The 20,163-nt window shown below is 53.0% G+C and overlaps 2 protein-coding genes across 5 annotated transcripts; both read left to right on the top strand.

The window, feature by feature from the left end:
- The first annotated feature begins 1,908 nt into the window (after window positions 1-1,908).
- LOC116495193 (zinc finger protein 501-like) lies at window positions 1,909-10,968 on the top strand. Of its 2 annotated transcripts, none has more exons than XM_032197506.1 (3): window positions 1,909-1,992; window positions 5,456-5,547; window positions 9,239-10,968. In XM_032197506.1, exons 2-3 carry the CDS (start codon window positions 5,481-5,483, stop codon window positions 10,435-10,437), a joined length of 1,266 nt encoding a protein of 421 aa, XP_032053397.1. In that variant the 5' UTR covers window positions 1,909-1,992; window positions 5,456-5,480; the 3' UTR covers window positions 10,438-10,968. The 2 variants fall into 2 exon arrangements, with proteins under 2 accessions (XP_032053397.1, XP_032053398.1); XM_032197507.1 differs by lacking the exon at window positions 1,909-1,992 and adding an exon at window positions 5,295-5,317 and having other exon boundaries at window positions 5,459-5,547.
- HMOX2 (heme oxygenase 2) lies at window positions 5,528-20,133 on the top strand. Of its 3 annotated transcripts, none has more exons than XM_032197510.1 (6): window positions 5,528-5,547; window positions 15,013-15,123; window positions 16,878-16,995; window positions 17,681-18,172; window positions 19,139-19,259; window positions 19,343-20,133. In XM_032197510.1, exons 2-6 carry the CDS (start codon window positions 15,041-15,043, stop codon window positions 19,465-19,467), a joined length of 939 nt encoding a protein of 312 aa, XP_032053401.1. In that variant the 5' UTR covers window positions 5,528-5,547; window positions 15,013-15,040; the 3' UTR covers window positions 19,468-20,133. The 3 variants fall into 3 exon arrangements, with proteins under 3 accessions (XP_032053401.1, XP_032053400.1, XP_032053399.1); XM_032197509.1 differs by lacking the exon at window positions 5,528-5,547 and adding an exon at window positions 11,230-11,253; XM_032197508.1 differs by lacking the exon at window positions 5,528-5,547 and adding an exon at window positions 11,688-11,893.
- The last annotated feature ends 30 nt before the right edge of the window (window positions 20,134-20,163 follow it).

Below are 20,163 nucleotides of genomic sequence, written 5' to 3'. Positions count from 1 at the left end.
GGGAGGTACAGGGAGGGCAGGGCAAGGAGCTGGAGTCTGCCAGGACAGCTGCAGGGAAGGGTCTGCTCTGGCCTTGGAGGGAGGGCTGCTGCTGAAGGGGGAGCAGGTAACTCGTTTATGACCGAGGACTTATGAGCCTCCTCCCTCAAGTGTCTCTGCAGCATTTGGAATGGTGTGGGGACTTCCTAGCGAAACCTTCTGTCATGTCTGGTGGATTTTCAGGAGCTTCAGGTAGTTTTCTTCCCTGGCAATCACATCACTTCTCCCCCCCACCTTCTTGTGCAAGAGCTGCTATGAGACAGCTTTGTTAAATGGCCAAAGCTTGCCTTTAAGTGGCATTGCAGGAAATGTTTCCCTCCGCGTACCATGTGTTTCTCTCAAGCACACACTTCGTACTGAGAAAAAGCTTCAGCCATACTTGTCAGTCCTAATATGGGAAAATAAATAAGATCCAGCCCCAGCTTTTCTGCTCTGCTTTTAAAGTAAGACTTACATTTATGATCAAAGATTTTTTTAATCAATTCTTTGTTACATCTTAACCTTTGGTAAAGGCAGGGTCACATTTTGGTGCATATAAATTACAATTGTTCAAGTGTAAGAGCATTTTGTCATAAAATGCTGTTTAGCATGCTGTGAAAAAAATCCGAATTTTAGTCATTGAAAGGGTCTCCATTCTCTCATTTTTGTCATCCATAAAACTTGCAACTGGGCAGTCTTTGTCTAATGTAGAAAGATAATTTTAAATATCACATCTGTACTGTCAGGGTTTGGACATAACCTACGATGCTTTCTCGTTTATGAAGCTGACAAAATGTCTCTTGTAATTCTAAATTTTTTCTCAGATGACAGATAAAGGATTTAAAATCTTTTACAGCCTTTAAGAAGGCAAGGACATATCTGACATTTTGCTGCACATTTTCTGAAAGCAATTATTCATTCTCCTGCTCCATTAATCCGTAAGCAAAGAGTGCCTCCCCAAGCTAACATTGGCGTTGCCATCTGCCAATGATCATATGTTGCCCGTTTGATTTGTATGGGGTTCTGTGTTTCTTACCTTCTCGATGCAGGCTCATATTCTGCCTTGGAAATCCATTGTCATCATTTTTTATTTCTGATTGTGTAGTGGCATCTAAAAAAATATATTGATACTTCTATTTGTTTTAACACTTCCAAGGCTGCAGAAAAAAAAACACACATTTTCAATTAAGGTTTTAATTGTTTTTTAAGTTAAAAAAAAGGAGCAGGTACATTACTGGCATTGATGAAACCTTCTGTCTTACCAAGATGTACCATGTGAACTTTGAATGAGTTCTGGAAAACACTGCTTCTAAATTCACTGTGGCAGTCAGAAGATGTGTGTCATTGATTTATGGATACTGTTTTGTAGCTGTGTTGTTTAGTTTATTGCCACATTTCCTGCCTAAAAAAATAGTCTCAAAAGGTTTATTCTGAAAAGCTGTGCGGCAGATGTGTTTGTAATAACCTTGCATATGATAAGAGCGCTGTTGCGTTATACAGACGCAGGTCTGTCCTCTTACTCTAAAGTCACCCTGTCTGTTAATGACGTTTCTTCAGTGGATATAATCCATCACCATGGCCAAGACCTATGCAGGAGCCAATTTAGCCACAAAACACGAGAGTACTATAAAGCATAGAGTAGTGACTGCTGTGTTTTCCCTTAGTACTGGGCCAACAGACTACAAATATTATGTTTATAGTGCTAGCGTTTAGATTTCATGGGGATAAATATGAAAGCAATCCTTCCTGCAGTTCTTTTAGAAGACAAGATCTGTTTGGGAAATACGTTTCAAATGTACTCATTTGCTTTTTGCTAATGCTTTAAATCATTCCTGTATAACATTTCTTTCAGAGGCATTGTATATAAGCTGCTTGTTGTTTAATGAAACACCAGAGTGCCTGGAAGAGACGACACAGCCTTCAGCAAAGATGTCTCTGTGATTCAGCTGCTGTCCCCAGAACAAGGTTTCAGAGGTACGTGCAGTGTTTCTCTGCCCAGGTCTCTTGCCACTGGCTGGCCAGCTGCTCTAGTGCCCAGACAGTCATCTAGTAAGCTTAAACTGGGGCATAAGTTCACCTCAGTATGGGACATTCACTCACTCCTTGCCTAAGCTCAGCACAAGCCCACTTCCCCCTTTCCCATTGCACTATACCACAGCGAAGGCCACATCTCCACTCTTGTGACCTAGGACAGTCCAGCTACCTGATGCAGCACACCTGGTAGGTCCTGATCTGCCGGCAGGACACTGAGCCCAAGTGCAAATTGCCAGGGCTCTGCTTTGCTGCCCTCTGGTGCTTTCTTCTCAGAAAGAGTTGGTTATTGTCATGTCTCAACGTTTGTTTGTCTTCATTGCAATTCTGTAACAAGGTGTCTGTGTTTCAGCCCAAGGTGGGTGTTTGCTGTTCACCTGACAGAAACCTTCCCAGAAATGCTCTTTTATACCATTTACTTTCCTGGGTGTTGGTGCAGAGAAGGGTGAAAGATGGTCGTGTTTGGCACAGTGGCATAGCCAATAGACAGGCACTTGAAGGGGATTGAGCAAGTGAAGCCAAGAGGAGAGAGGAACAGCCTGACTTTGGAAGTACCAGCAGCCCATAGGACATCCTGGGCTGGAAGGGGCTGCAGCATATTTGGGTCTGCTGGCAACCCCAGAGACAGCTCCCAGACTTGGCAGTGTGACTCATTTTCCTGCCAGTCTCCCAGTTTTATGAACATAAAATGTTCATCTCACATTGTAGAGCTGTTGAGGTTACAGGGAAGACTTGGAAGGGCTAAATAACAACATCCAGTTTTAGAAACAGCAGCACAAAGGGAATGACAGGCATTAAGCTGGCTAAAATCATCCTTGGTTTTGTGCTCTTTCACTGGAGCCCAGCCATATGCCAGGGCTCTCTCATTGTGCCGTGAGAGGCAAACAGGCTGCTTTTCTGGGCAGTGAAGTCCCTTGTTCAGTGTCAAGTGACTGGCCATCCTGTTCATGTGGTGGCTGCTTGTGATGTGAGAGGACAGACAGTGATGTGCTCTGCCCAAAGCCAGTGCTGCTTGTGCTGCCTCCTGCCCAGGCAGCCTCAGCCTGAAGCCAGCGAGCTCCTGCAGCACCCAGTGCCTGCAGCTCCAGCAGCACCTGCTGGGAGTCTCACAAGCTTTCATTCTCTGAAGTTTATGGGAGGCCAGAGTGAGAAGTCCCCTTGATGTCCCTTCAGCACAGGCTGGATGGCAGAGTCACCCCAGCACCATGAGCCCAAGAGGAGGAAGGATTTCACCTTAGCGCCCTGCTCTGTGCTGATATTACTTATTCAAGTGTGTTGTGTTCTTTCTCTGCTTTCTCTGAAGCATCTGTCTTGTCAGCTGCTGGGCAGGGAGCTGTGTGCTGTACTCAGAGCTTGGGTTTGTCAGCCATATGTACTCCACGTGGGGTGTGCAAACAGTGTGGATGTATTTTGTCCCAAGTGCAGTATACAGGAGCCCTGCACCTCCTTGGACTCGCTGCCTGCTTCTCATGCCTTGTGGCACAAAAGCACAGTGAGCACAAGCTCCAGGGAAATGGAGACAGAGAACCAGAGGCATATGAGCAACATACCTCAAACAGCTTCTGCTGCAGCTAATGTCTCCCAGTGGGAGTGATTTTTCCCTGTGTGCACACCATTGTGGTGATGCTGGAGCCAGGAGGAGGTGAAATCTAAGTCCAGGAGGGTTTAAAACAGAGGCCGTCTGTGGGACTGGGGATGCTGTGATGGAAGTTTGAGTTGCACACCTTTTCCTTTCATTGAAAGAGGTTGTCCTTGGCTGGAGGAAAACAGCACAGCTTTGTTCTGTGGAGATGTGTGGGCTGGGTGTCCTGGGAGAGCCCCGCTGGCTTCTGGCACTCTTCAAACTCTGAGGTGAGGAAAGCTGGAAACCAGATGCGTCTCAGCCATGCCAAAGCGATTGCAATCAGATGTGTGAAGCATTGCCTTCACACTTAGCAAGTGTTTTGGCAGAATAGCTGTTAGCTACCTGTGGGTCAGCTCCTTGGGTCCCTGGAGCCCAGCCCAGCCACTGTGTTGTAGCACCTGCCTCCATTTTCTGGCAGACACTCATCTCTGCCAGTCTGGAGGTTGGAAGAGACCAAAGCCAAGCCACTTGTACATGTCTCCTTCCCACCCACCTATCACATGTGATTTGTCTCAATTTTCTACTGTGGGCAAGGACAGTTCCCAACGGATGTGTCTTCCTAAGCAGGGATTTCCCCTTTGATGCACTCTCCCTGCAAACACTTGGCAGTGCTTAGTGTTACGCAGTTATCTTTGGAGCAAGTAACTCATTTCTCCTCTCCTAAGGAGAGGATACCCATTGCCAAGTCAGGTATTGTTTCTTGCACGGAGCAAGATGGGCAGCTGGTCGCCAATCTCAAGGGCTCTGAAGAGGAGTTGCCAAGTGGCCCCAGTGCAAGTAAAGCACATTGGACTTCTGGGGAAATGCTGGTCAGAGAGGTAAAAATCTGACTTGCCAATGTCTTAGCCCCTTCTGGAGATGGGCAAGAATGAAGATGGAGCTTGCTTGTGTGTCCGTAGCCTGTCAGCGTCTCACAAAAATAGCAGAGCTGACACAGAGTGCATCTTTCCCATCTCCCCAGGGCTGCACGCTTGCTTTCTGACAGCCAGGGACCTACCATCAGCTTGCAGTCATTCGTTTGGCTTCTTTGTTGCTTCTGCAGCTGGTTGGCCCCTCTGGAGCAGTTGTGCTAGACTGAGCATCTCCTATGCCTGACACTTCATGCCAGTAAGCTCAGGTCAGACTTTGAGGAGCAGAGCAGGCTTTTGTGTTTGCCAGGAGCTTTCCTGCTTGTGGAGCTCTTGGTAGCTCCAGGCTGGGTGGCTTCCTGGGGGCTGTGGTGAATTGTCTGTGCAGCCCCACTGCGCCCTGCCCACGGGGTGCAGGGGGAGGCCTGGCCATGCCCCACTGGGGCGCGTCAGCAGGGTGAATCTCTCTGTAACATATCAATTTTATCTCATTTGAGCTTTCTGGGCAATTCCATTTATTAGCAGTGCTTCTGACTGAGGCGGGTATCCACGCTATTTAAGCGATGAACAGAAATAGGTTCCTCATTGGTCAATACATGAAGTTTTGTTTTGTTTTGTTAAATCTTATAAAATGCATTGTGAAAGCATTAAAATGCATTATAAACGCATTGTCAGAAGCCGGGGGAACCGGCGGCCGCCCGCCATTTTCCGCCTCCCTCAGAGGCGAAGGCGCCGCCCGCCATTGGCCGCCGCCATCACGTGATACCCACAGCGGCCGCGGGGGGCCGGGGCCGCGGTGCGGGGCTGAGGGGAGCTGAGGGGGGCGCTGGGGCTGCCCGGGGGGGGCTTTTTGGGGGGTTGCGGTGCCCCCTGACCCGTCGGAGCGCCCCGCTGGCAGGCAGCGGCTGGCTCACGGCTCCCTTTTCTCCCCCAGCAGGCCCCCCGGAGCGGAGCCGGCCATGATCTCCCAGACGGGCCGGGAGGCCGAGCTGCGGGCCCACGGGAAGGCAGCTCCGAGCCGTGCAGGTAAGGGGCCGCTGCGGCCGGCTGTGAGCCTGCCGCCGGGGGAGTTGCTCTGGCACCCCCGGGGCCTGCCGGAACGTGCAGCAGAGGTACCGGGGCACACCGGGTCCGTCCAGCGTTGGGTGCTCCAACAGCGGCTGTCAGCGGGCACAGGCGAGAGCAGGCAGCGCATCTGCTGTGCCTTCACAAGCTCCTGAGCGAGATGTCCTCATAGCCCACCTCATATGTTCTTGCCTGCTGAATTTATTTGCGTTTTTAGCATCCATGACAGCTTACAGGAAGGAATTGCACAGCTTCGTTAGCTGCCTCCTTTGGGTTGCTTTGAAGCCGCCTTCTAGTAGTTTGTTTGATGCCAGAAACTCTTTTTTCAGAGCAAATGGTTCAGAATGGATCCCTACCCACTCCGCAGGCCACTTGTGCTTTTACAGACATCTGTTCTATCCCCTATCAGCTGTAGCTTTTGCAAGCAGAACGGACAGATGAGTCATCTCCAGTACAGAAGCTGTTCCACGCCTTTGATTGTTCATTTTCCAACTTATTTTTCTCAGTGCTATTAGAGCTTCTGTAAGATGGGGGATCCATCCGATCCCTTGCATGTAATCAGGATGTGGACTTACTGTGAATTCAGAGAAGCAGGGAAGAATGACACTCTTATTTTTCCCTCTATTCTTTTCCCAACAGTTGCTGATGTTTGGTTAGCTGTTTTGCGTGCCCTGCAGGTGTGTTTTTCATCAATGTGTTCTAGTGCCAAGATGCTGTTCCTGAATGATACCAAGAACACCCTAGGCTCATCCTCGTATAAATGCAAGATATAGATGCTTTCCTCCCCTGCAGTTCTTTGTTTACCTGCAGTGAATGTCCCCTGCCACCTAATTGGTCACTATCACAAGGCTCTGCCACAGCTGATCTTTACGCTCATCCTTTGTTTCCTTAACCCTGGATAATACAGACACATCAGCAGATGTCTCCATTTCCCCCTTTGCTCCATTAGTACTTTCTTTTGGGTCACTTTTTCCATGGCAATTTAGTTTCTTCATCAGTTATGGTGAAGGAAAAATGTCATTCAGGAATGTTTTTGGATGCCTGATCTCCCTTTTGTTAACACTGGTGTTATCTCTGAAGAACTCCAAGTGGTTTGTGAGATGACACTACTTTTTCCAAAGGCCATGCCAGCTCTTCCCCAGTATGCCCTCTTTGATCATCTGTCAGTAATTCTTACATTCCAGTTTCTGTTCATTTGCTTGGAATGTCTGTTGAGCTTCCTGGTCCCTGCATCTCCCCTCGAGCCTTTTCTCTGGCATCACATGAGCCACCTTCCAGTCCTGACAGTGAGGTACAACAGTTAAAAGAGTCCAGCTGTGTTGTGAGGCCACGTGAGCAGCACTGCTGAGTTGGAGCAAAGGTCTGTACAGCTCAGAGCCATGTCTCGGGGATTTCGGGACTGGCCAGAAGTAGATGCCAGGGAACAGAATAAGCATACGGTGACACCTCCCCAGCACACTCTACCATTCTTCCACTTAAAATACTTCCAGAAAGTTACAGTCACCATGATTTCCATTAAACCCTTTACAGACAATTTTTCCTGGATACCAGTTAAGATTTCTGGTAGGTCAGAAGTAACAAAAATGGTTGTAAAAGTTTCATAGCGGAGAGCTGGAACCATGGCAGTAAACAATGTAATATGAAGCTTAAAATTTCTGAATTTCCCCAAAAAGTACAGAACACCGTAAAAGACTTGATTCTTGTGTGCTTTGAAGACTTCTTCAAGTTCTACATAAAGAAACAAAATTCTGTGTAAGTACCAAATTTAGGGTAGATGAAGAACATCTCTCTGCCACAACAGCAGCACAGCGACTTCACTAGCTCCATCATCTACTCGGTAAGTCTGATGCACAGGTCAAGAGCTTCATGCTGGTCTGCCAGAAATGTCATCTTAACCTGTATTTGGGCGTCATCTTACACTTTTCGTCCAGGCCTGGATGGACGGAACTGCAGGCAAATGGAAATACCTTCATGGTGAAGAGCAAAATTCCAGTTCCTGTTTCTCTCAAAGGATGATTTAATGAAAACTTTGAGGGAAAAACTGGACTAACTGCCATACCAAATTGCCATGAAAGGTATCTCAGGAGTTTGCTGTGAAATCATATTGCGATGCTTTCTTACACTGATTACAAAGAGGAAGATTAAACGTGTGTATGTATTGGTCTGGTTAGAAATTGTAGGCTCAAAGTCCTTCCTTTATTACATACTTACAGTTCAGTAGTGACTCTCGTCTTCCAAGACATGCAGTTCCTTATCGCAGCTCTACCAGACCACAGGAAGCGCCTGTGGTTTGTACATCTATCCCACAGGAACAGTTTGTTACCAGCTTGTTTCACAAGAGTTTTCACAGAATCAGAAGGTAGCAGCCAAATCTGTGTCACGTTGGGGGAGAAAAAAATCCAGAGGTCTTTGTGTCTGTGGCTTTAGGCTTCAGCCTACTCCACATTTTGGGTGTACATATACTCAACAGCAAGACAGCCTTTATCTCTGGAAGTGCGTGTAAAGAGATGCCGTGGAAATCTGTTTGCCTGATGAACCTGTCTTAAATTCGGATGTGACACCTCTCTTCAGAGATAGGTGTTGCCGTTTCGACATCCCACATACTTCCCTCCAATGTCCATTTCCCCTTCCCTGCCAGCAGAAGGGTGCGTGCTCACTGCTCCTGGCTTGCCAACTGAGTGTAGAAGCCTGCTAGGAGCTGTTCCTCCACTGTCAGCAATTCCCACAGCACAGTTGGGGTTACAGGCTTTGGAACCTGTTAAGGTGCTCCTCAAACCAGATTTCAGCAGTGGAAGGAGTCACTGCTCTCTGTGAATGCCCTGGAAATCTGTACAAGCACCTTGTCCTTGAACAACTTTCAAGTGACCTGGGTCTGCGTAGCATGGATTGGTACCATTAACACTTCTGCAAGGCAGCGTGAGCAAGAGGGCCGGTTTTTGCCTGTGTGCCAGGAGGCGTTCATACCTTCAGCTGGCATTACTTCCACTGACTTGCACTACCTTCGTCTTTCTTGTCTGTCAGATTTCCTCCGTTCATAATCTGGAATCAGCTGTGCTGGGCCTTCGGTGCGCTCAGACTGTGTTCTGCCAGCGGTGGCTTTGACAGTGGATTTGTTCTGTGCTGCTGGAAACAGAAAGTTACTTTGCTGCTGCTGTAAGATTGGCATCAGCCGTGCTCCAGGCGATGGGCATGTTTCATGTCTTAGGGCCAATGTCTTCTTTGTGCATTTGCTCTCTGCATTACCAGCAGCACAAGTAAGAGCAGAGATAGCATCCTTTGTAATGAAAGTCACGTTCTGCTGAACAAGGTAGTTCTTTATGACCCTTCTCTGAATCCGGTTCAACTTTTAATAGCATTTTCAGTTATAGTATCCCAGAATAGCAGCAATCTTCTTCCATTTGAGCATTAAACTTTTACCTGCGATGTGCATATAATTTCAGTAGAGTCATGTTCCTGCGGAGCATGCGGGGCTATTTTCAGGGTTTGTTCTGTGAGCGCTGCAAAATCCACCCAGTAGGTTGGAGGGAAATACCAGAACTTTTGAACCTTCAAGTCAATCTGCTGAATTTTTAGAATTTGTCCCCTTTTGCTTTCCCCTGTCCAAAGCTTCCTTTCTTGCCTGTGACTCTTCTTGATTCTCATTTTCTTGCAGCTGAGGACAGGATTGCGAGCAAGAAAGAGGAGAATCCCCACCAGGGCATTCCTGGGCCAGGGAAGCCCGAGGGCTTACTGCCAGGACTATCCAAGGAGAAGAGTTCCCAGAGTATTGCACATGACCCAGTTCCCCCCCACAGGCCAGAAAGGGTTCAGAGACCTCCCCTGGGGAGGAGTCAAAGTCGAGTGACGCTGCGTGGAAAAAGTTTCAGGAGGCTGCCAGACATCATCCAGCAGAGAAACCCCGCTGTGGGGAGACTGACGATATGTGGGGACTGTGGGAAGAGCTTCAGGGTGAGCTCCAACCTCGTCCAGCATCGGAGAATCCACACTGGAGAGAAACCCTTCACCTGCTCCGACTGCGGGGAGAGCTTTCGGCAGCGATCGCACCTCATCCAGCACCAGCGGGTCCACACCGGGGAGAGGCCCTACGAGTGCACCGAGTGTGGAAAGAGCTTCAGCATGAGCTCCAAGCTGATCCGGCACCAGATCACCCACACCGGGGAGAAGCCCTACAAGTGTGCCGAGTGCGGGAAGAGCTTCTCTGGGAACTCGCAGCTCGTCCAGCACCAGCGAGTGCACACCGGGGAGAAACCCTACGAGTGCAGTGACTGCGGGAAGAGCTTCAGCGTGAGCTCAGCCCTGACGCGACACCAGCGGGTCCACACCGGGGAGAAACCCTATGAGTGCGCAGAGTGCGGGAAGAGCTTCAGCCAGAGCTCCGAGCTGATGAAGCACCAGCGCGTCCACACCGGGGAGAAGCCCTACGAGTGCGCGGAGTGCGGGAAGAGCTTCACGGTGAGTTCTGCCCTCATCCAGCACCGCCGCTTCCACCTGGGCGAGCGCCCCTACGGGTGCACCGAGTGCGGGAAGAGCTTCACGGTGAGCTCCCACCTCATCCAGCACCGCCGCTTCCACACCGGGGAGCGCCCCTTCGAGTGCACCGAGTGCGGGAAGAGCTTCTTGTGGAGGTCGGCCCTGCTCCGCCACCGCAGGGTGCACACAGGAGAGAGGCCCTACGCCTGTGCGGACTGCGGGGACAGCTTTCGGCAGAGCGCCCACCTCACCCAGCACCGGCGCACCCACACTGGGGAGCGGCCCTATGCCTGTGCTGACTGCGGGAAGGGCTTCACCGTCAGCTCTGCGCTGCTGCGGCACCAGCACATCCACAGGGCCGGGGAGCCACAGGAGGGCTGAGGGCAGGGTGCGGTTAGCTCTGGTGCCCTGGGACATCCCCGGGGAGAAAAGCCGGTGTTGCTCTCCCTTCACTCTATTGATTGAGTGAAAGCGATTTGTTTTTAGGAGGATGGAAAGTTGACTCTTCAGATCCTAAGAAGCAGAGGTGGAAGAAAGGGGAGTGCAGAGAGCTGAACTGGAGGCGTGATGCTGTGGGGGGAGGAGGTGGTGGTCGGAGGGATGGCTCTGAGGGGAGACAGGAGGAACAGCGTGGGGTGCCTCCGCGGTGTGTTTGAGGAAGGGCAATACCCGGCCTGTTCTCCGGGCAGGTTTGGAGAACTGACAGGGGCAGTAAGTGGGGCATGAGAGAGCCCCCAAACACCACCCAACCCCTGCGCCGTTGGGGGGCTCTGGCTGCCGTCCCCCAGCCCCTGCGGGCCTCCTGAGCCCCCTGACGGTGCTGGGGGCTGGCTGTTCCCCCTGAGAAGCGCGTTGTGACGCTGTACGTCCCCGCGGGTGCAGATTTCACCAATAAAGCGAAACCCCCCCTCAGCCGCCGCCCCGTCTCCCTCCCGCCGCCCTCACGGCCGGGGCCCGCCCGCCCCTCAGGAGCCCCCCCTCTTACACTGCGCCTGCGCGGCCCGCTGAGGCGGCCACAGCGGGGGCGGGCCCGAGAGCCCGGCGTTTCCTCCAATCGGCGGCCCCGCGCGGGCCGTCGGAGGCCGCTGATTGGCCGCGCCGCCGCCGCCCCGCGGATAAATGCCGGGCGGCCGGGCCGCGCCTCGCGTCAGCGCCGCGGGGCAGCGCGAGAGCGGCGGCGGCGGCAGCGGAGGGGCGGTGAGTGGTGCGCGTGCGCTGCGCCGTCCCCATGGCAACGCGGCGGGGCCGGGGCCGCCCCTGAAGTAACGGCGGAGCCTGGGGGGGGGGGGGCGCGGCCGGGACTCGCCGCCGGTGCTGGGCCCGGGGCCCGCCGCCACCAGGCCGAGGCGCTCGGGCTCGGCCCCGCCGGGATCCCGTCACATCCCGGGGCCGGCCCTCAGCGGGGCTGGGAGCACCGAGGCCTCGCGGCCTCCCGCTGCCCTCCGTGGGGCGGAGCGGCCGTCGTGCTCCGGTCTCCCGGTGCCCGTCCGTGTGGGGCCGTAACGGCCCGGTGCCGGCCTGCTGGGGGTCCCGGCACGTCCAGCTGTGTGCCCGCTGGGCTCCTCGGTACCCTGGTGCTTGTCCCGCTGTGCCCTGCCGCCCCCTGCCTGGCCCACACGAGAAGGTGAAGCGCTGCCGGTCACCGGGAGCTTCCCTCCACGATGAACTCGCTGAGGTGACTGCAGCTGGAGGGGGGCAGGAGCCGTGTGTGCTTGGGCACCGCTGGGAGCGCCTGAGGCTTGAGGTGCTGGCTGTGTGGGGTCAGGGAAACGCCGTGACTTCTGCTGTGGGTCTCCATTTCCACCAGCCGAGAGTACCTCACCAGAGGGAGAGGAAGGTGAGAAGCTCTTCCCGTGTAATTGCCAGGTTACCTTGGTGATGGCTTCCAGCTGCTAGGCCTGGAGTTGTGGGGTTTGTCTCACCTTTGAGACGCTTGGGTATGTCCAGCCGTGCTGTGCTGATTCTCAGCACAAGGATGCAAGCTGTGTGCGTTTGGGGAAGCACCTTCAAGTCGCGTGCTAGTTGAACAGCAACTGTGAACTCTGTACTGAGTGGGTGTTCTGTGAATTATTGAACTTCTGAGAGTGCCTGAGCAAAGCCAGGACTTCCAGTCTCGGTTCCCTACTGCAGTGCTGTCCCTTGACTTCCTTCAAAGGGCAGGGTCAGCCCGGGGTTAGGCATTGTCCTACGCTGAGAACAACGGCCGCGCACCTCAGGTGTGAAGCTTGCTGTGCAGGTGTCTGTAGGGGAAAAGCAAGTGCTGGCTAGATGAGATGGGGACATTTTCTAGGAGAGCTTTAGCGCTGTTATTGGAAAACAAATGCTTGGAGTGCTGAGTTGTCCCGTACCAAAACTTCTTTCCACTTCTCCTGCCCCGCTACCTCAGGTCTCGTGGCTGTTGGACTCCTCCCAAGCAGGGTGCTGGGGAGGTATGTGTTTACCCTGAACATCAGCCAGGGGCTGGATGAGCACAGAGCTGCTCCCAGCAAACGAAGCCGTGTTCTGGCCTCCGAAGTGGAGGCAGGCAGCTCCTCAAACCTCCCTCTCAGCATGTAGGACACTGCCTCCTTTGAAGGAGAGGGATGGCCCAAGAAGCCAGTGCTCTGACCAGTGACCATGTCATCGGATTTCAGCTGCTTGTTTTGACTAAAATCAGCGGTCTGTGGTGAGGTGGGTTATAATGCTTTGATTTTTCCCCACCTCCAAGTTTCAGGATCCTAATATGGAAGAGGACGGGGTTTTGATTGGTGCTGACTTGTCTCTTGAGTTTGTGGCTCATCAGGGAGCTGTCTGTGCTAGAGCCTGTATCAGGAAGATCTACATGTAAGCTTCCTTATTTTCCTGGACGTGTGCTGTCCTCACCTTGTGCTGAAGGGCCTGGTGTCCCTGCTGGATGTTTTGCTGTGGAGGTGAGCACGTCAACCCGAGCTTTAACAATAACGGCACGCGAGGTGTGGGTCTGAGAGCGTGCCAAGGTCCTTAAATGACTTCTTGTGTGCTAACCCCTTCTGAGGGGAGCAGTGCAACCTGAACAACAGCTCACCCTGCTGAGCGGTTGTGCTTCTGCAACGCTGGTCACAGCTCGGGGCAAGTGCCCGTGAGCCCCCTCAGGTGCTCTCTGCATAGCCTGGCGAGCAAAGCGCCGGTGTTGGCAAGTGCTACCAAAGTGTGCTCAGGGACATGGGGCTTGCCTTGGTGAGAGCTGAGCTCAGGAGCTGTGCTGTGTATGTCTGCAGTGGGCTGGGAGCCTCTGACCACTGCTGCCTCCGAATTTCTGGAGTTTGTTCTGTGTGTTTCTTCGGGTTGGGGTCACCTTCTGCCTTATACCTCCTCCAAGGGATGAGCGGTGCTGGAGCGCCCTTCGTGGCTCCTGGTGCCTGCTGCTTTGCATCCGGGGCTGGGAAAGCTGCACAGCACGCCCTGCCTCGGGGCTGCAGCTCCTGGGAGGGATGAGACAAATCAGAACCAGTTCCTCTGGCTTAGATTTGGAATCTGCATTTCTCGGGCAGTGCCAGGCCTGAAGGCAGAGCTGAGCAGAAAGCCAGGCTGCCATAAAGAGCTCCCCCCTCTGTCGGCAGCGAGCTGTCTGGCTTGCTGTGCAGGCAGCCTGGTCCCACTCATGCCCGCGGCAGGCTTCGATCTGAGCCTGAGGCAACCTGCAGCACTGCAGGCATCCCCTCATGTCCCTGTGGCTGTGCTCAGAACACCTCCGAGGCTCTCGCTGCCGTGTGGGGCTGGCTGCTGTCCCAAAGCAGCCTGGTTTGGACCCATTGGACACTGCTCTGTGCTCCCACCCAGGGCAGGCCCTGTGGCAGTGAGTGCACGGAGCGCCCCAGCATGGGTAAAAGCTTTGCCCTGGTGCTGTGTCCCCGAGCTGGGGCAGGGCCCTGCTCCTCCACACCTGGGGATGAGCTCAGACCCAGCTCCTGCTGCTCTGCAGGGCCGTGAGGGTAGCTGTAACCCAAGGGCTGGAAGCTGGGGCAGTTAATTTATAACTAGTGCTCTTTGTGTTAGCATTTTGCGAGCTTGGAGCCACCAGGTGATCTCCCTGTTCTGGCTCTGCACAGACTTGCTTGGCGTGCCTGCAGCTGTCGATCTCATCTCTTTCCCTGGCCTCCAGACACGGGCTGAGTGGTGAGCCCACGGGTGCAGCCTGCGCAGGGAGGGGGGAGCCAGGCTGGGAGGGCAGGAGGGGTCCCTCCGAGCAGCCAGGGCTTCCTGGAGAGCCAGCAGGGAGCTCAGTGCCTGGCTCATCTGGCAAGGCTGCCTGGAACTCGGTGGTGTAATCAGCACGGCACTGATTACAGCTCCACTTTCTAAATGATGTGGCTGGATTTGTGGCATAGCCAGAGTGTTCAGCTGGGCTAAGCCAGGTAGACACCTGCTGCTGCTTCTGGGTGCTTCTCGTGCAGCCTGCTACCTCCGCAGGGGCTTTTTCTTTTGCAAAAGAGGGGGGGAAATTGCAGTTGCTTCTGGGGTTTGAAGTAAACCCTATTTGGTGGGAGAGGAGTGTCTGAGTGGTAGCAGGAACACTGTCTGCAGCTCACTGTGCTCAATAGTAGCTGCTCTCATGCTTTGTGGAGAACAGCCTGGGGAAGGCAGAGCAGTGGGGTCTGCCCCTGCTTTGGGACAGACTCCAACTCCAGCTTTGGATGAGCTGTTTGGTAGCAGCAGTGGAAAGGGGCTTGCTCCCAAGTTCAGTACCGGTTGCTAACGTGGATATCTTGGGGTGTTGGCTGGGGGTTAGTGATGAGGTTTGGAGGAGCTGAACTGAACGAGCAAGGCTGTTCTCTTGGAAGTGTCCTGGTGTGCAGTGAAAAGGGCTGGTGGCTGCTCCTTGCTGCCCCGTGTGTGGTGCAGCTGCAGGACTCCCTGCTGGGCTGCTTGGTGCTTCCTACCCATCCCTTTCGTTAAGGCAGCTTCCCTCTAACATCCCGCTCCAACTTTGCCTTTCAGAGTGCCTAATCCCCACCACAGACCAGCAATGCCGTCCCTTGTGGAGAGCTCAGAAGGGGGAGACGAAGGGGAAAGCTTACGCTATGAGGAAATGGAAGATGACAACGTCAGGTGAGTAGTGCTGGCCCTGCCTTACAACATGGCACAGGCACGGTCTTGGGCAAGGCAGGAGAGCTCCCAGGTAAAGGAGCGGTGTTTCTCCACGTCTGAAAGGGAGTGAGGGACTAGAATAGGTGATTAATCAAATGCACGTGCAGTTTAATCAACAGTGTACTGAAAGGGTGGAAGGAGTGGCAAGGAGTGACCTGGCCAGGGCTGTCAACAAGCAGGGGGTGTTTTAGGCTTTGCTATCGAACTGAAACTTCAGAAGTGCTTTGGCCATGTAGCAGTCTTGTTTGTGCCTTCCCCGCCAAGGTGAACTGGCCTTTCATGGCTTGCTGGACAGCCTCATGTGACAGCAGCGTCTTGTTTTGAAAGATGACTCTTCCAAAATAAGGGTGAACTCTGCTCCAGTGAGCTGCATCCCTTCTCTTTGCGGAACACCCGCTGGTCTAGGCAAGGGGCTGTTCCTGGAGGTCAGCTTAAAAGACAGAGGCAGGCACAGTGTCAGCCTCCTTCCTCAGTTACGCTCTCCTCCAGCCTTTGTAGTAGCTACACGACTGCTCTGAAAAGTGCATGCGGAGCAGCCTGAGTAAGCTGAGCTGGAAACAAGTCCAGCTGGGACTGAGGCTGCCCTACAGCTAAAGGAAATAAGTAGTTGTGTTTATTCCTACAGAGACTGGGGCTGTTTTGTAAGGTGATGTTCTGCAGAACACACATGGATGTTACTTTATTCAGCGGTACACAACTGTTTGCTTGTCCCTCCGTACAATTAGTAGCTGCCAGCTTGTAGACGTGATGCAGTTGCACTCAGTGCAGTCCATCAATCATGTTTTAAAAGCAAAAACTTAAGGTATGTAGATGAGAAGGGCGAGTAGGGTGGCTCCCAGGATACCTGAATGGATGGGTTTGCTTCTCTTGGAGTCACTTCTCATGAAACTCAGCCTGTTCTGCTTCCAGGCACTCCTCTTGTGTCTGGGCCTTCTCTAGCCTGTTGGATGCATGAGTATGGAGTGTTCAAAGTCTCTCTTACAGCTGACGTACACAGTTTTTAGGACTGCTTTGCTACAGATAGCATGTTCAAGATGCACTGTGGCATAATTTTGTGAGCGTAGGTGTTGAGAACTGTACCTAACTTCAGGTAGTGCAGTGGCTGTAATCCGAGATGATACATTTCTAGAAGGAGAGCTTATGAAAACCTGCAAAACCAGTGTAATGCAGGATAAGTAAGCTTTTTAAGGATGTTCCTGCCCTGTTCCGTTGCTGGGTTCTCATTTCTTCTTCAGCAACTAATACAATACCACTGATGCCCCAGTTAGAAAAGCTAAGGTCTTGCCTGTGTGTTCATCTGCAGAGATAAAGGAGCGATACTGCTGAGGCTCCTGGGCTCTTTAGGCTGCCCTGGCAGTTGCCCTTGATACACTCAAGGTCTCCTTTTTCAGTGTTGCTGGGGCTCACAGGGGTGAGGAGCAAAAGTAACAGTGCGAGCACCTGGGGATTCTTGGCAATTGCTTCGGCATCCTGGGTCTGAGCTTCTGGTAAGGATCAGGCCTCTCGCACTGGCAAGTCTGGCTGGCCTGTGGGTGCCTGGCTGCTGCCCCCATCACTTCCAGGTGGTGCCAGTTGCAGCCTGGGATGGGCTGAGGGACCCCCAGGATGGCTGCCCTGGGCTGGTGGGGGTGGAGGCTCCCTCCAAATGCAGCAGGGCCAAGCTGCTTGCTGTGCCTGGTGGTGGAGTGAAAGGAGCTCTCCCTGCTTGCCTGCAGCCCCACCGACCTTTCAGAGCTGCTGAAGGATGGGACTAAGGAATCCCATGACCGTGCGGAGAACACGCAGTTCGTCAAAGACTTCCTGAAAGGACGGATCAAGAAGGAGCTCTTCAAGGTGAGTGTGGCTGTGCTCTTTGGCAGTGGAGCTCCTTGATGTACCCAATAACTGGTGCAAGCTGAAGTGTGCTGGCCCAGAATAACTTGGGTGGAAGTGCTGGGCATCTGGCCACGTGTGTGTGGGCTGCTCGGGGCAGGTGCAGCTGCCACACAGACACCGATGGTGTGAGCTGCTCAGGAGTGAAGTCTGGGTGTGTTTATGGCACTGATTTCAGCCTCTGGAGAGAAAGCTCGTCTCTGTCTTAGTCAAAGCTAAATCTTTGACTTTGCATAAAATTCTGAACAGAAGGGGTGGGATTGGGGGTACAGGTAGCACTGTCTGATCCTGAAGGTCTTGGCACACTCGGTATTCTCTAGCATGAGGCTGTTGGTGCTGGTTGTACCTTCAGGATGAACTCAGTCCCTGTGCCTTGCCAACAAGGTGACAGGAGGCCCAGAGCATGCAGCTGGCAGCATTTGGTTAATTCTTAGCTCCTGCTCTGTAGGCAGTGTTGTTAGGAACACTGGTAGAAAAGATTCTTCAAGTGACACGTGCCTGGTATGGGCTCTCCAGGCAGGTTTTGTGTAGAGCCGTGGGGTTTTCTCCTCGATTACCCCAACTCTGTGCAGGGGTGGGGCAGTCACAAGGTGTCGTGTGCCTCTCAAGTGAATGGCCTCTCACATCCGCTGTGCTTTGTCCGTAGCTGGCTACTGTGGCACTTTACTTCACGTACTCTGCTCTGGAAGAGGAAATGGATCGCAATAAGGACAACCCGGTCTTTGCTCCTCTGTATTTCCCTCTAGAGCTTCACCGGAAAGAAGCATTGATCAAAGACATGAAATATTTCTATGGAGAAGACTGGAAAGAGAAGATACAGTGCTCAGAGGCGACGCAGCACTATGTGGACAGAATCCACCATGTGGGGCAGCACGAGCCTGAGCTGCTAGTGGCTCACGCTTACACACGCTACATGGGGGACCTCTCAGGTGGCCAGGTGCTGAAGAAGGTAGCCCAGAGGGCCCTGAAGTTACCCAGTACTGACGAAGGGATCCAATTCTACGTGTTTGAAAACGTTTCTAATGCACAGCAGTTCAAGCAGTTGTACAGAGCAAGGCTGAATGCGCTGGACTTGGACAAGAGCTGTAAGGAGCGGATCGTGGAAGAGGCCAACAGAGCCTTCAGGTTTAACATGCAGGTACTGCATCCCTTGAGCCCCTGTAGATGTAGGTGCTGCTGCTTCCAGCCCTGGACCAGCTTTTAGGCCTGGGTTAATTCAGCCCACTGCTCGCCTGGGCATAGTGGTTTGGGTCAGAGGCCAGATGGAGGGGCTCTGGTGTGTGTGTGTGTGGGGGGGGGGGGGGGTTCTGCCTCTGCTGTGTGGGATTCTAGGTTGAATAGCTCTTTTGCTAGTTTCTGGAGACATGGCTGGTATCAGGCAGGAATTCCTCCCACACACCAGCACCACAGCTGAGTCCTGGAGGCTAAACTGAGATGACTGCTGTAAGATTGCCACGGGCTGTATGGCTTTGAAGCAGCAGTGGGAGCAAAACTCTCACTTTGAAGCAGCCTCAGTCAATTTGAGTGCATTGCACCTCACTCATTCCCCATCTCACCCAGAGATGCCGCACGGTGCTGAGTGGCCAGACATGTCTGTAAGCTTGTGTCCTCTTGATACTTCCCTCAGTGTTTTTCTGTCATAAAATGTGACTGAGCTGCACTGGGGGATGAGCACAGTCTCAGTTACTGGCTGCAAGCTTTCATCTGTGCCCACAGCAGGTCGCTGTGGTTTAAGCTGGTCAGATGTGTGGCAGGACGTGGTAGGCTCCTTTGTTTGTTGGGATCCTTGCAGAAGCTCTGGCAGCAGGGAGGGGAGAACTCTGCCTTGTGGCAGGCTGAAGGGCAAACAGCAGGGTGATGCTGTGTCTCACTGCTGGATTTAACAGCTTTTGGTATGTGCTACGCCTTCTGAGCTGTGGCACATCCCAGACGTCATCACACATCTGCCTGCAAGGCACTCCGAAACGAGTACCAAATGCTGCATTTGGGAGCTGGGTGGGGGGAGGCAGAAGCAGCTCCTGCTTGTTCTCCAGATCATCCCATGGCTCTGGAGGAACGCTGCCCGGCTCTGCTCACCTTGTGTGCTCACTGTGCCCACGTGCAGGTATTTGATGAGCTGGACAAGATCGGCAAGTCGCTGACAGAAGAAGCCCAGGAAGGAGGCCTTCCAGTCCACGACGGAAAAGGAGACCTGCGCAAATGCCCTTACTATGCAGACAAACTAGGTAGGTGGCAGGCAGTGAGGGAGCAGCTGCATGAATATGGTGAAAGACTCGCAGCACTAATGATGCTTTCTGTGTCCTGGCAGGCAAGGCAGCACCCGGCTGTCCCTATCACGCTGCCATGGCCGTGGCCAAGCAGCCCCTGGTGCAGCTGATCCTTGCGGCTTGCGTTGCTGTGGCAGCAGGAGCTGCGGCGTGGTACATGATGTGATGCCAAGGCTGCCACCTGGCTCTTGGTGGTGGCAAGGCGCACCCTGTCCTTTTCCAAACTGTTCCCTCGCCATTGGTGGAGTTGACTGCAGGGAAGTAATGGGGGGGAGGGGGGGGGATTCTGGGGGACTGTCCAAGACTTTTTGCACACCAATAATGCAAGCACAGTAATGTAATGTCTTTAGCTAACTAGTGTACAGGACTGGTTTGGTGAGAAGATGTGAGGATTCCAGTTCAGCGCTGCTCCGCTCAGGCTGGAGCAGCTTTTAAGGCTCGAGATGTCTTGTCCTGTAGTGACAAAGTCTACACATGCTTGGCTTTTCATCTCTTTCCCTGGAGCAGTCTCTGGAGGGTGTTTCCTGCCCTGGGCTGCAACCCAAGAATGTGTCATCAGTCTTTTCAGTACTCAATTTTGTACCCTGAGAAACTGATGTTTCTGTCATGCTGTGGTGGCTGTGCCACGGGCCCGTTAGCTCAAAGGAATGTCCTGCTTGTTGCAGTGTCCCAGGGACCAAGCATAACTCACGGGTGGAAGCTCCCTGGGTGAAGGGACAGGACCAAATGTGTGGGTTGGGGGTATGGAGGTGTCAGATGTATATTGTGCAACATCAGTTCTTTGCTGAAGCCTTGACTGGAATAAAAACTTGCTATGCTGTAGCTGGGGAAAGCCAGAGGCATCAGTGTGGGAGAATGTAGG

Source organism: Aythya fuligula, chromosome 15 (genome assembly GCF_009819795.1).
Source record: "Aythya fuligula isolate bAytFul2 chromosome 15, bAytFul2.pri, whole genome shotgun sequence".
Lineage (NCBI taxonomy): Eukaryota > Metazoa > Chordata > Aves > Anseriformes > Anatidae > Aythya > Aythya fuligula.
The sequence above is the reverse complement of the archived record's forward strand: the minus strand, read 5'-3'. Positions and strand labels throughout refer to the sequence as shown.

What these genes read in the sequence shown, in the direction of transcription:
- LOC116495193 (XM_032197506.1), top strand. Translation starts at nt 5,481, where the DNA reads ATGATCTCCCAGACGGGCCGGGAGGCCGAGCTGCGGGCCCACGGGAAG. An exon ending in GGCAGCTCCGAGCCGTGCAG is followed by an intron (nt 5,548 to 9,238) that starts GTAAGGGGCCGC and finishes ATTTTCTTGCAG; the next exon opens with CTGAGGACAGGATTGCGAGC.
- HMOX2 (XM_032197510.1), top strand. Translation starts at nt 15,041, where the DNA reads ATGCCGTCCCTTGTGGAGAGCTCAGAAGGGGGAGACGAAGGGGAAAGC. An exon ending in TCAAGAAGGAGCTCTTCAAG is followed by an intron (nt 16,996 to 17,680) that starts GTGAGTGTGGCT and finishes CTTTGTCCGTAG; the next exon opens with CTGGCTACTGTGGCACTTTA. An exon ending in CCTTCAGGTTTAACATGCAG is followed by an intron (nt 18,173 to 19,138) that starts GTACTGCATCCC and finishes GCCCACGTGCAG; the next exon opens with GTATTTGATGAGCTGGACAA.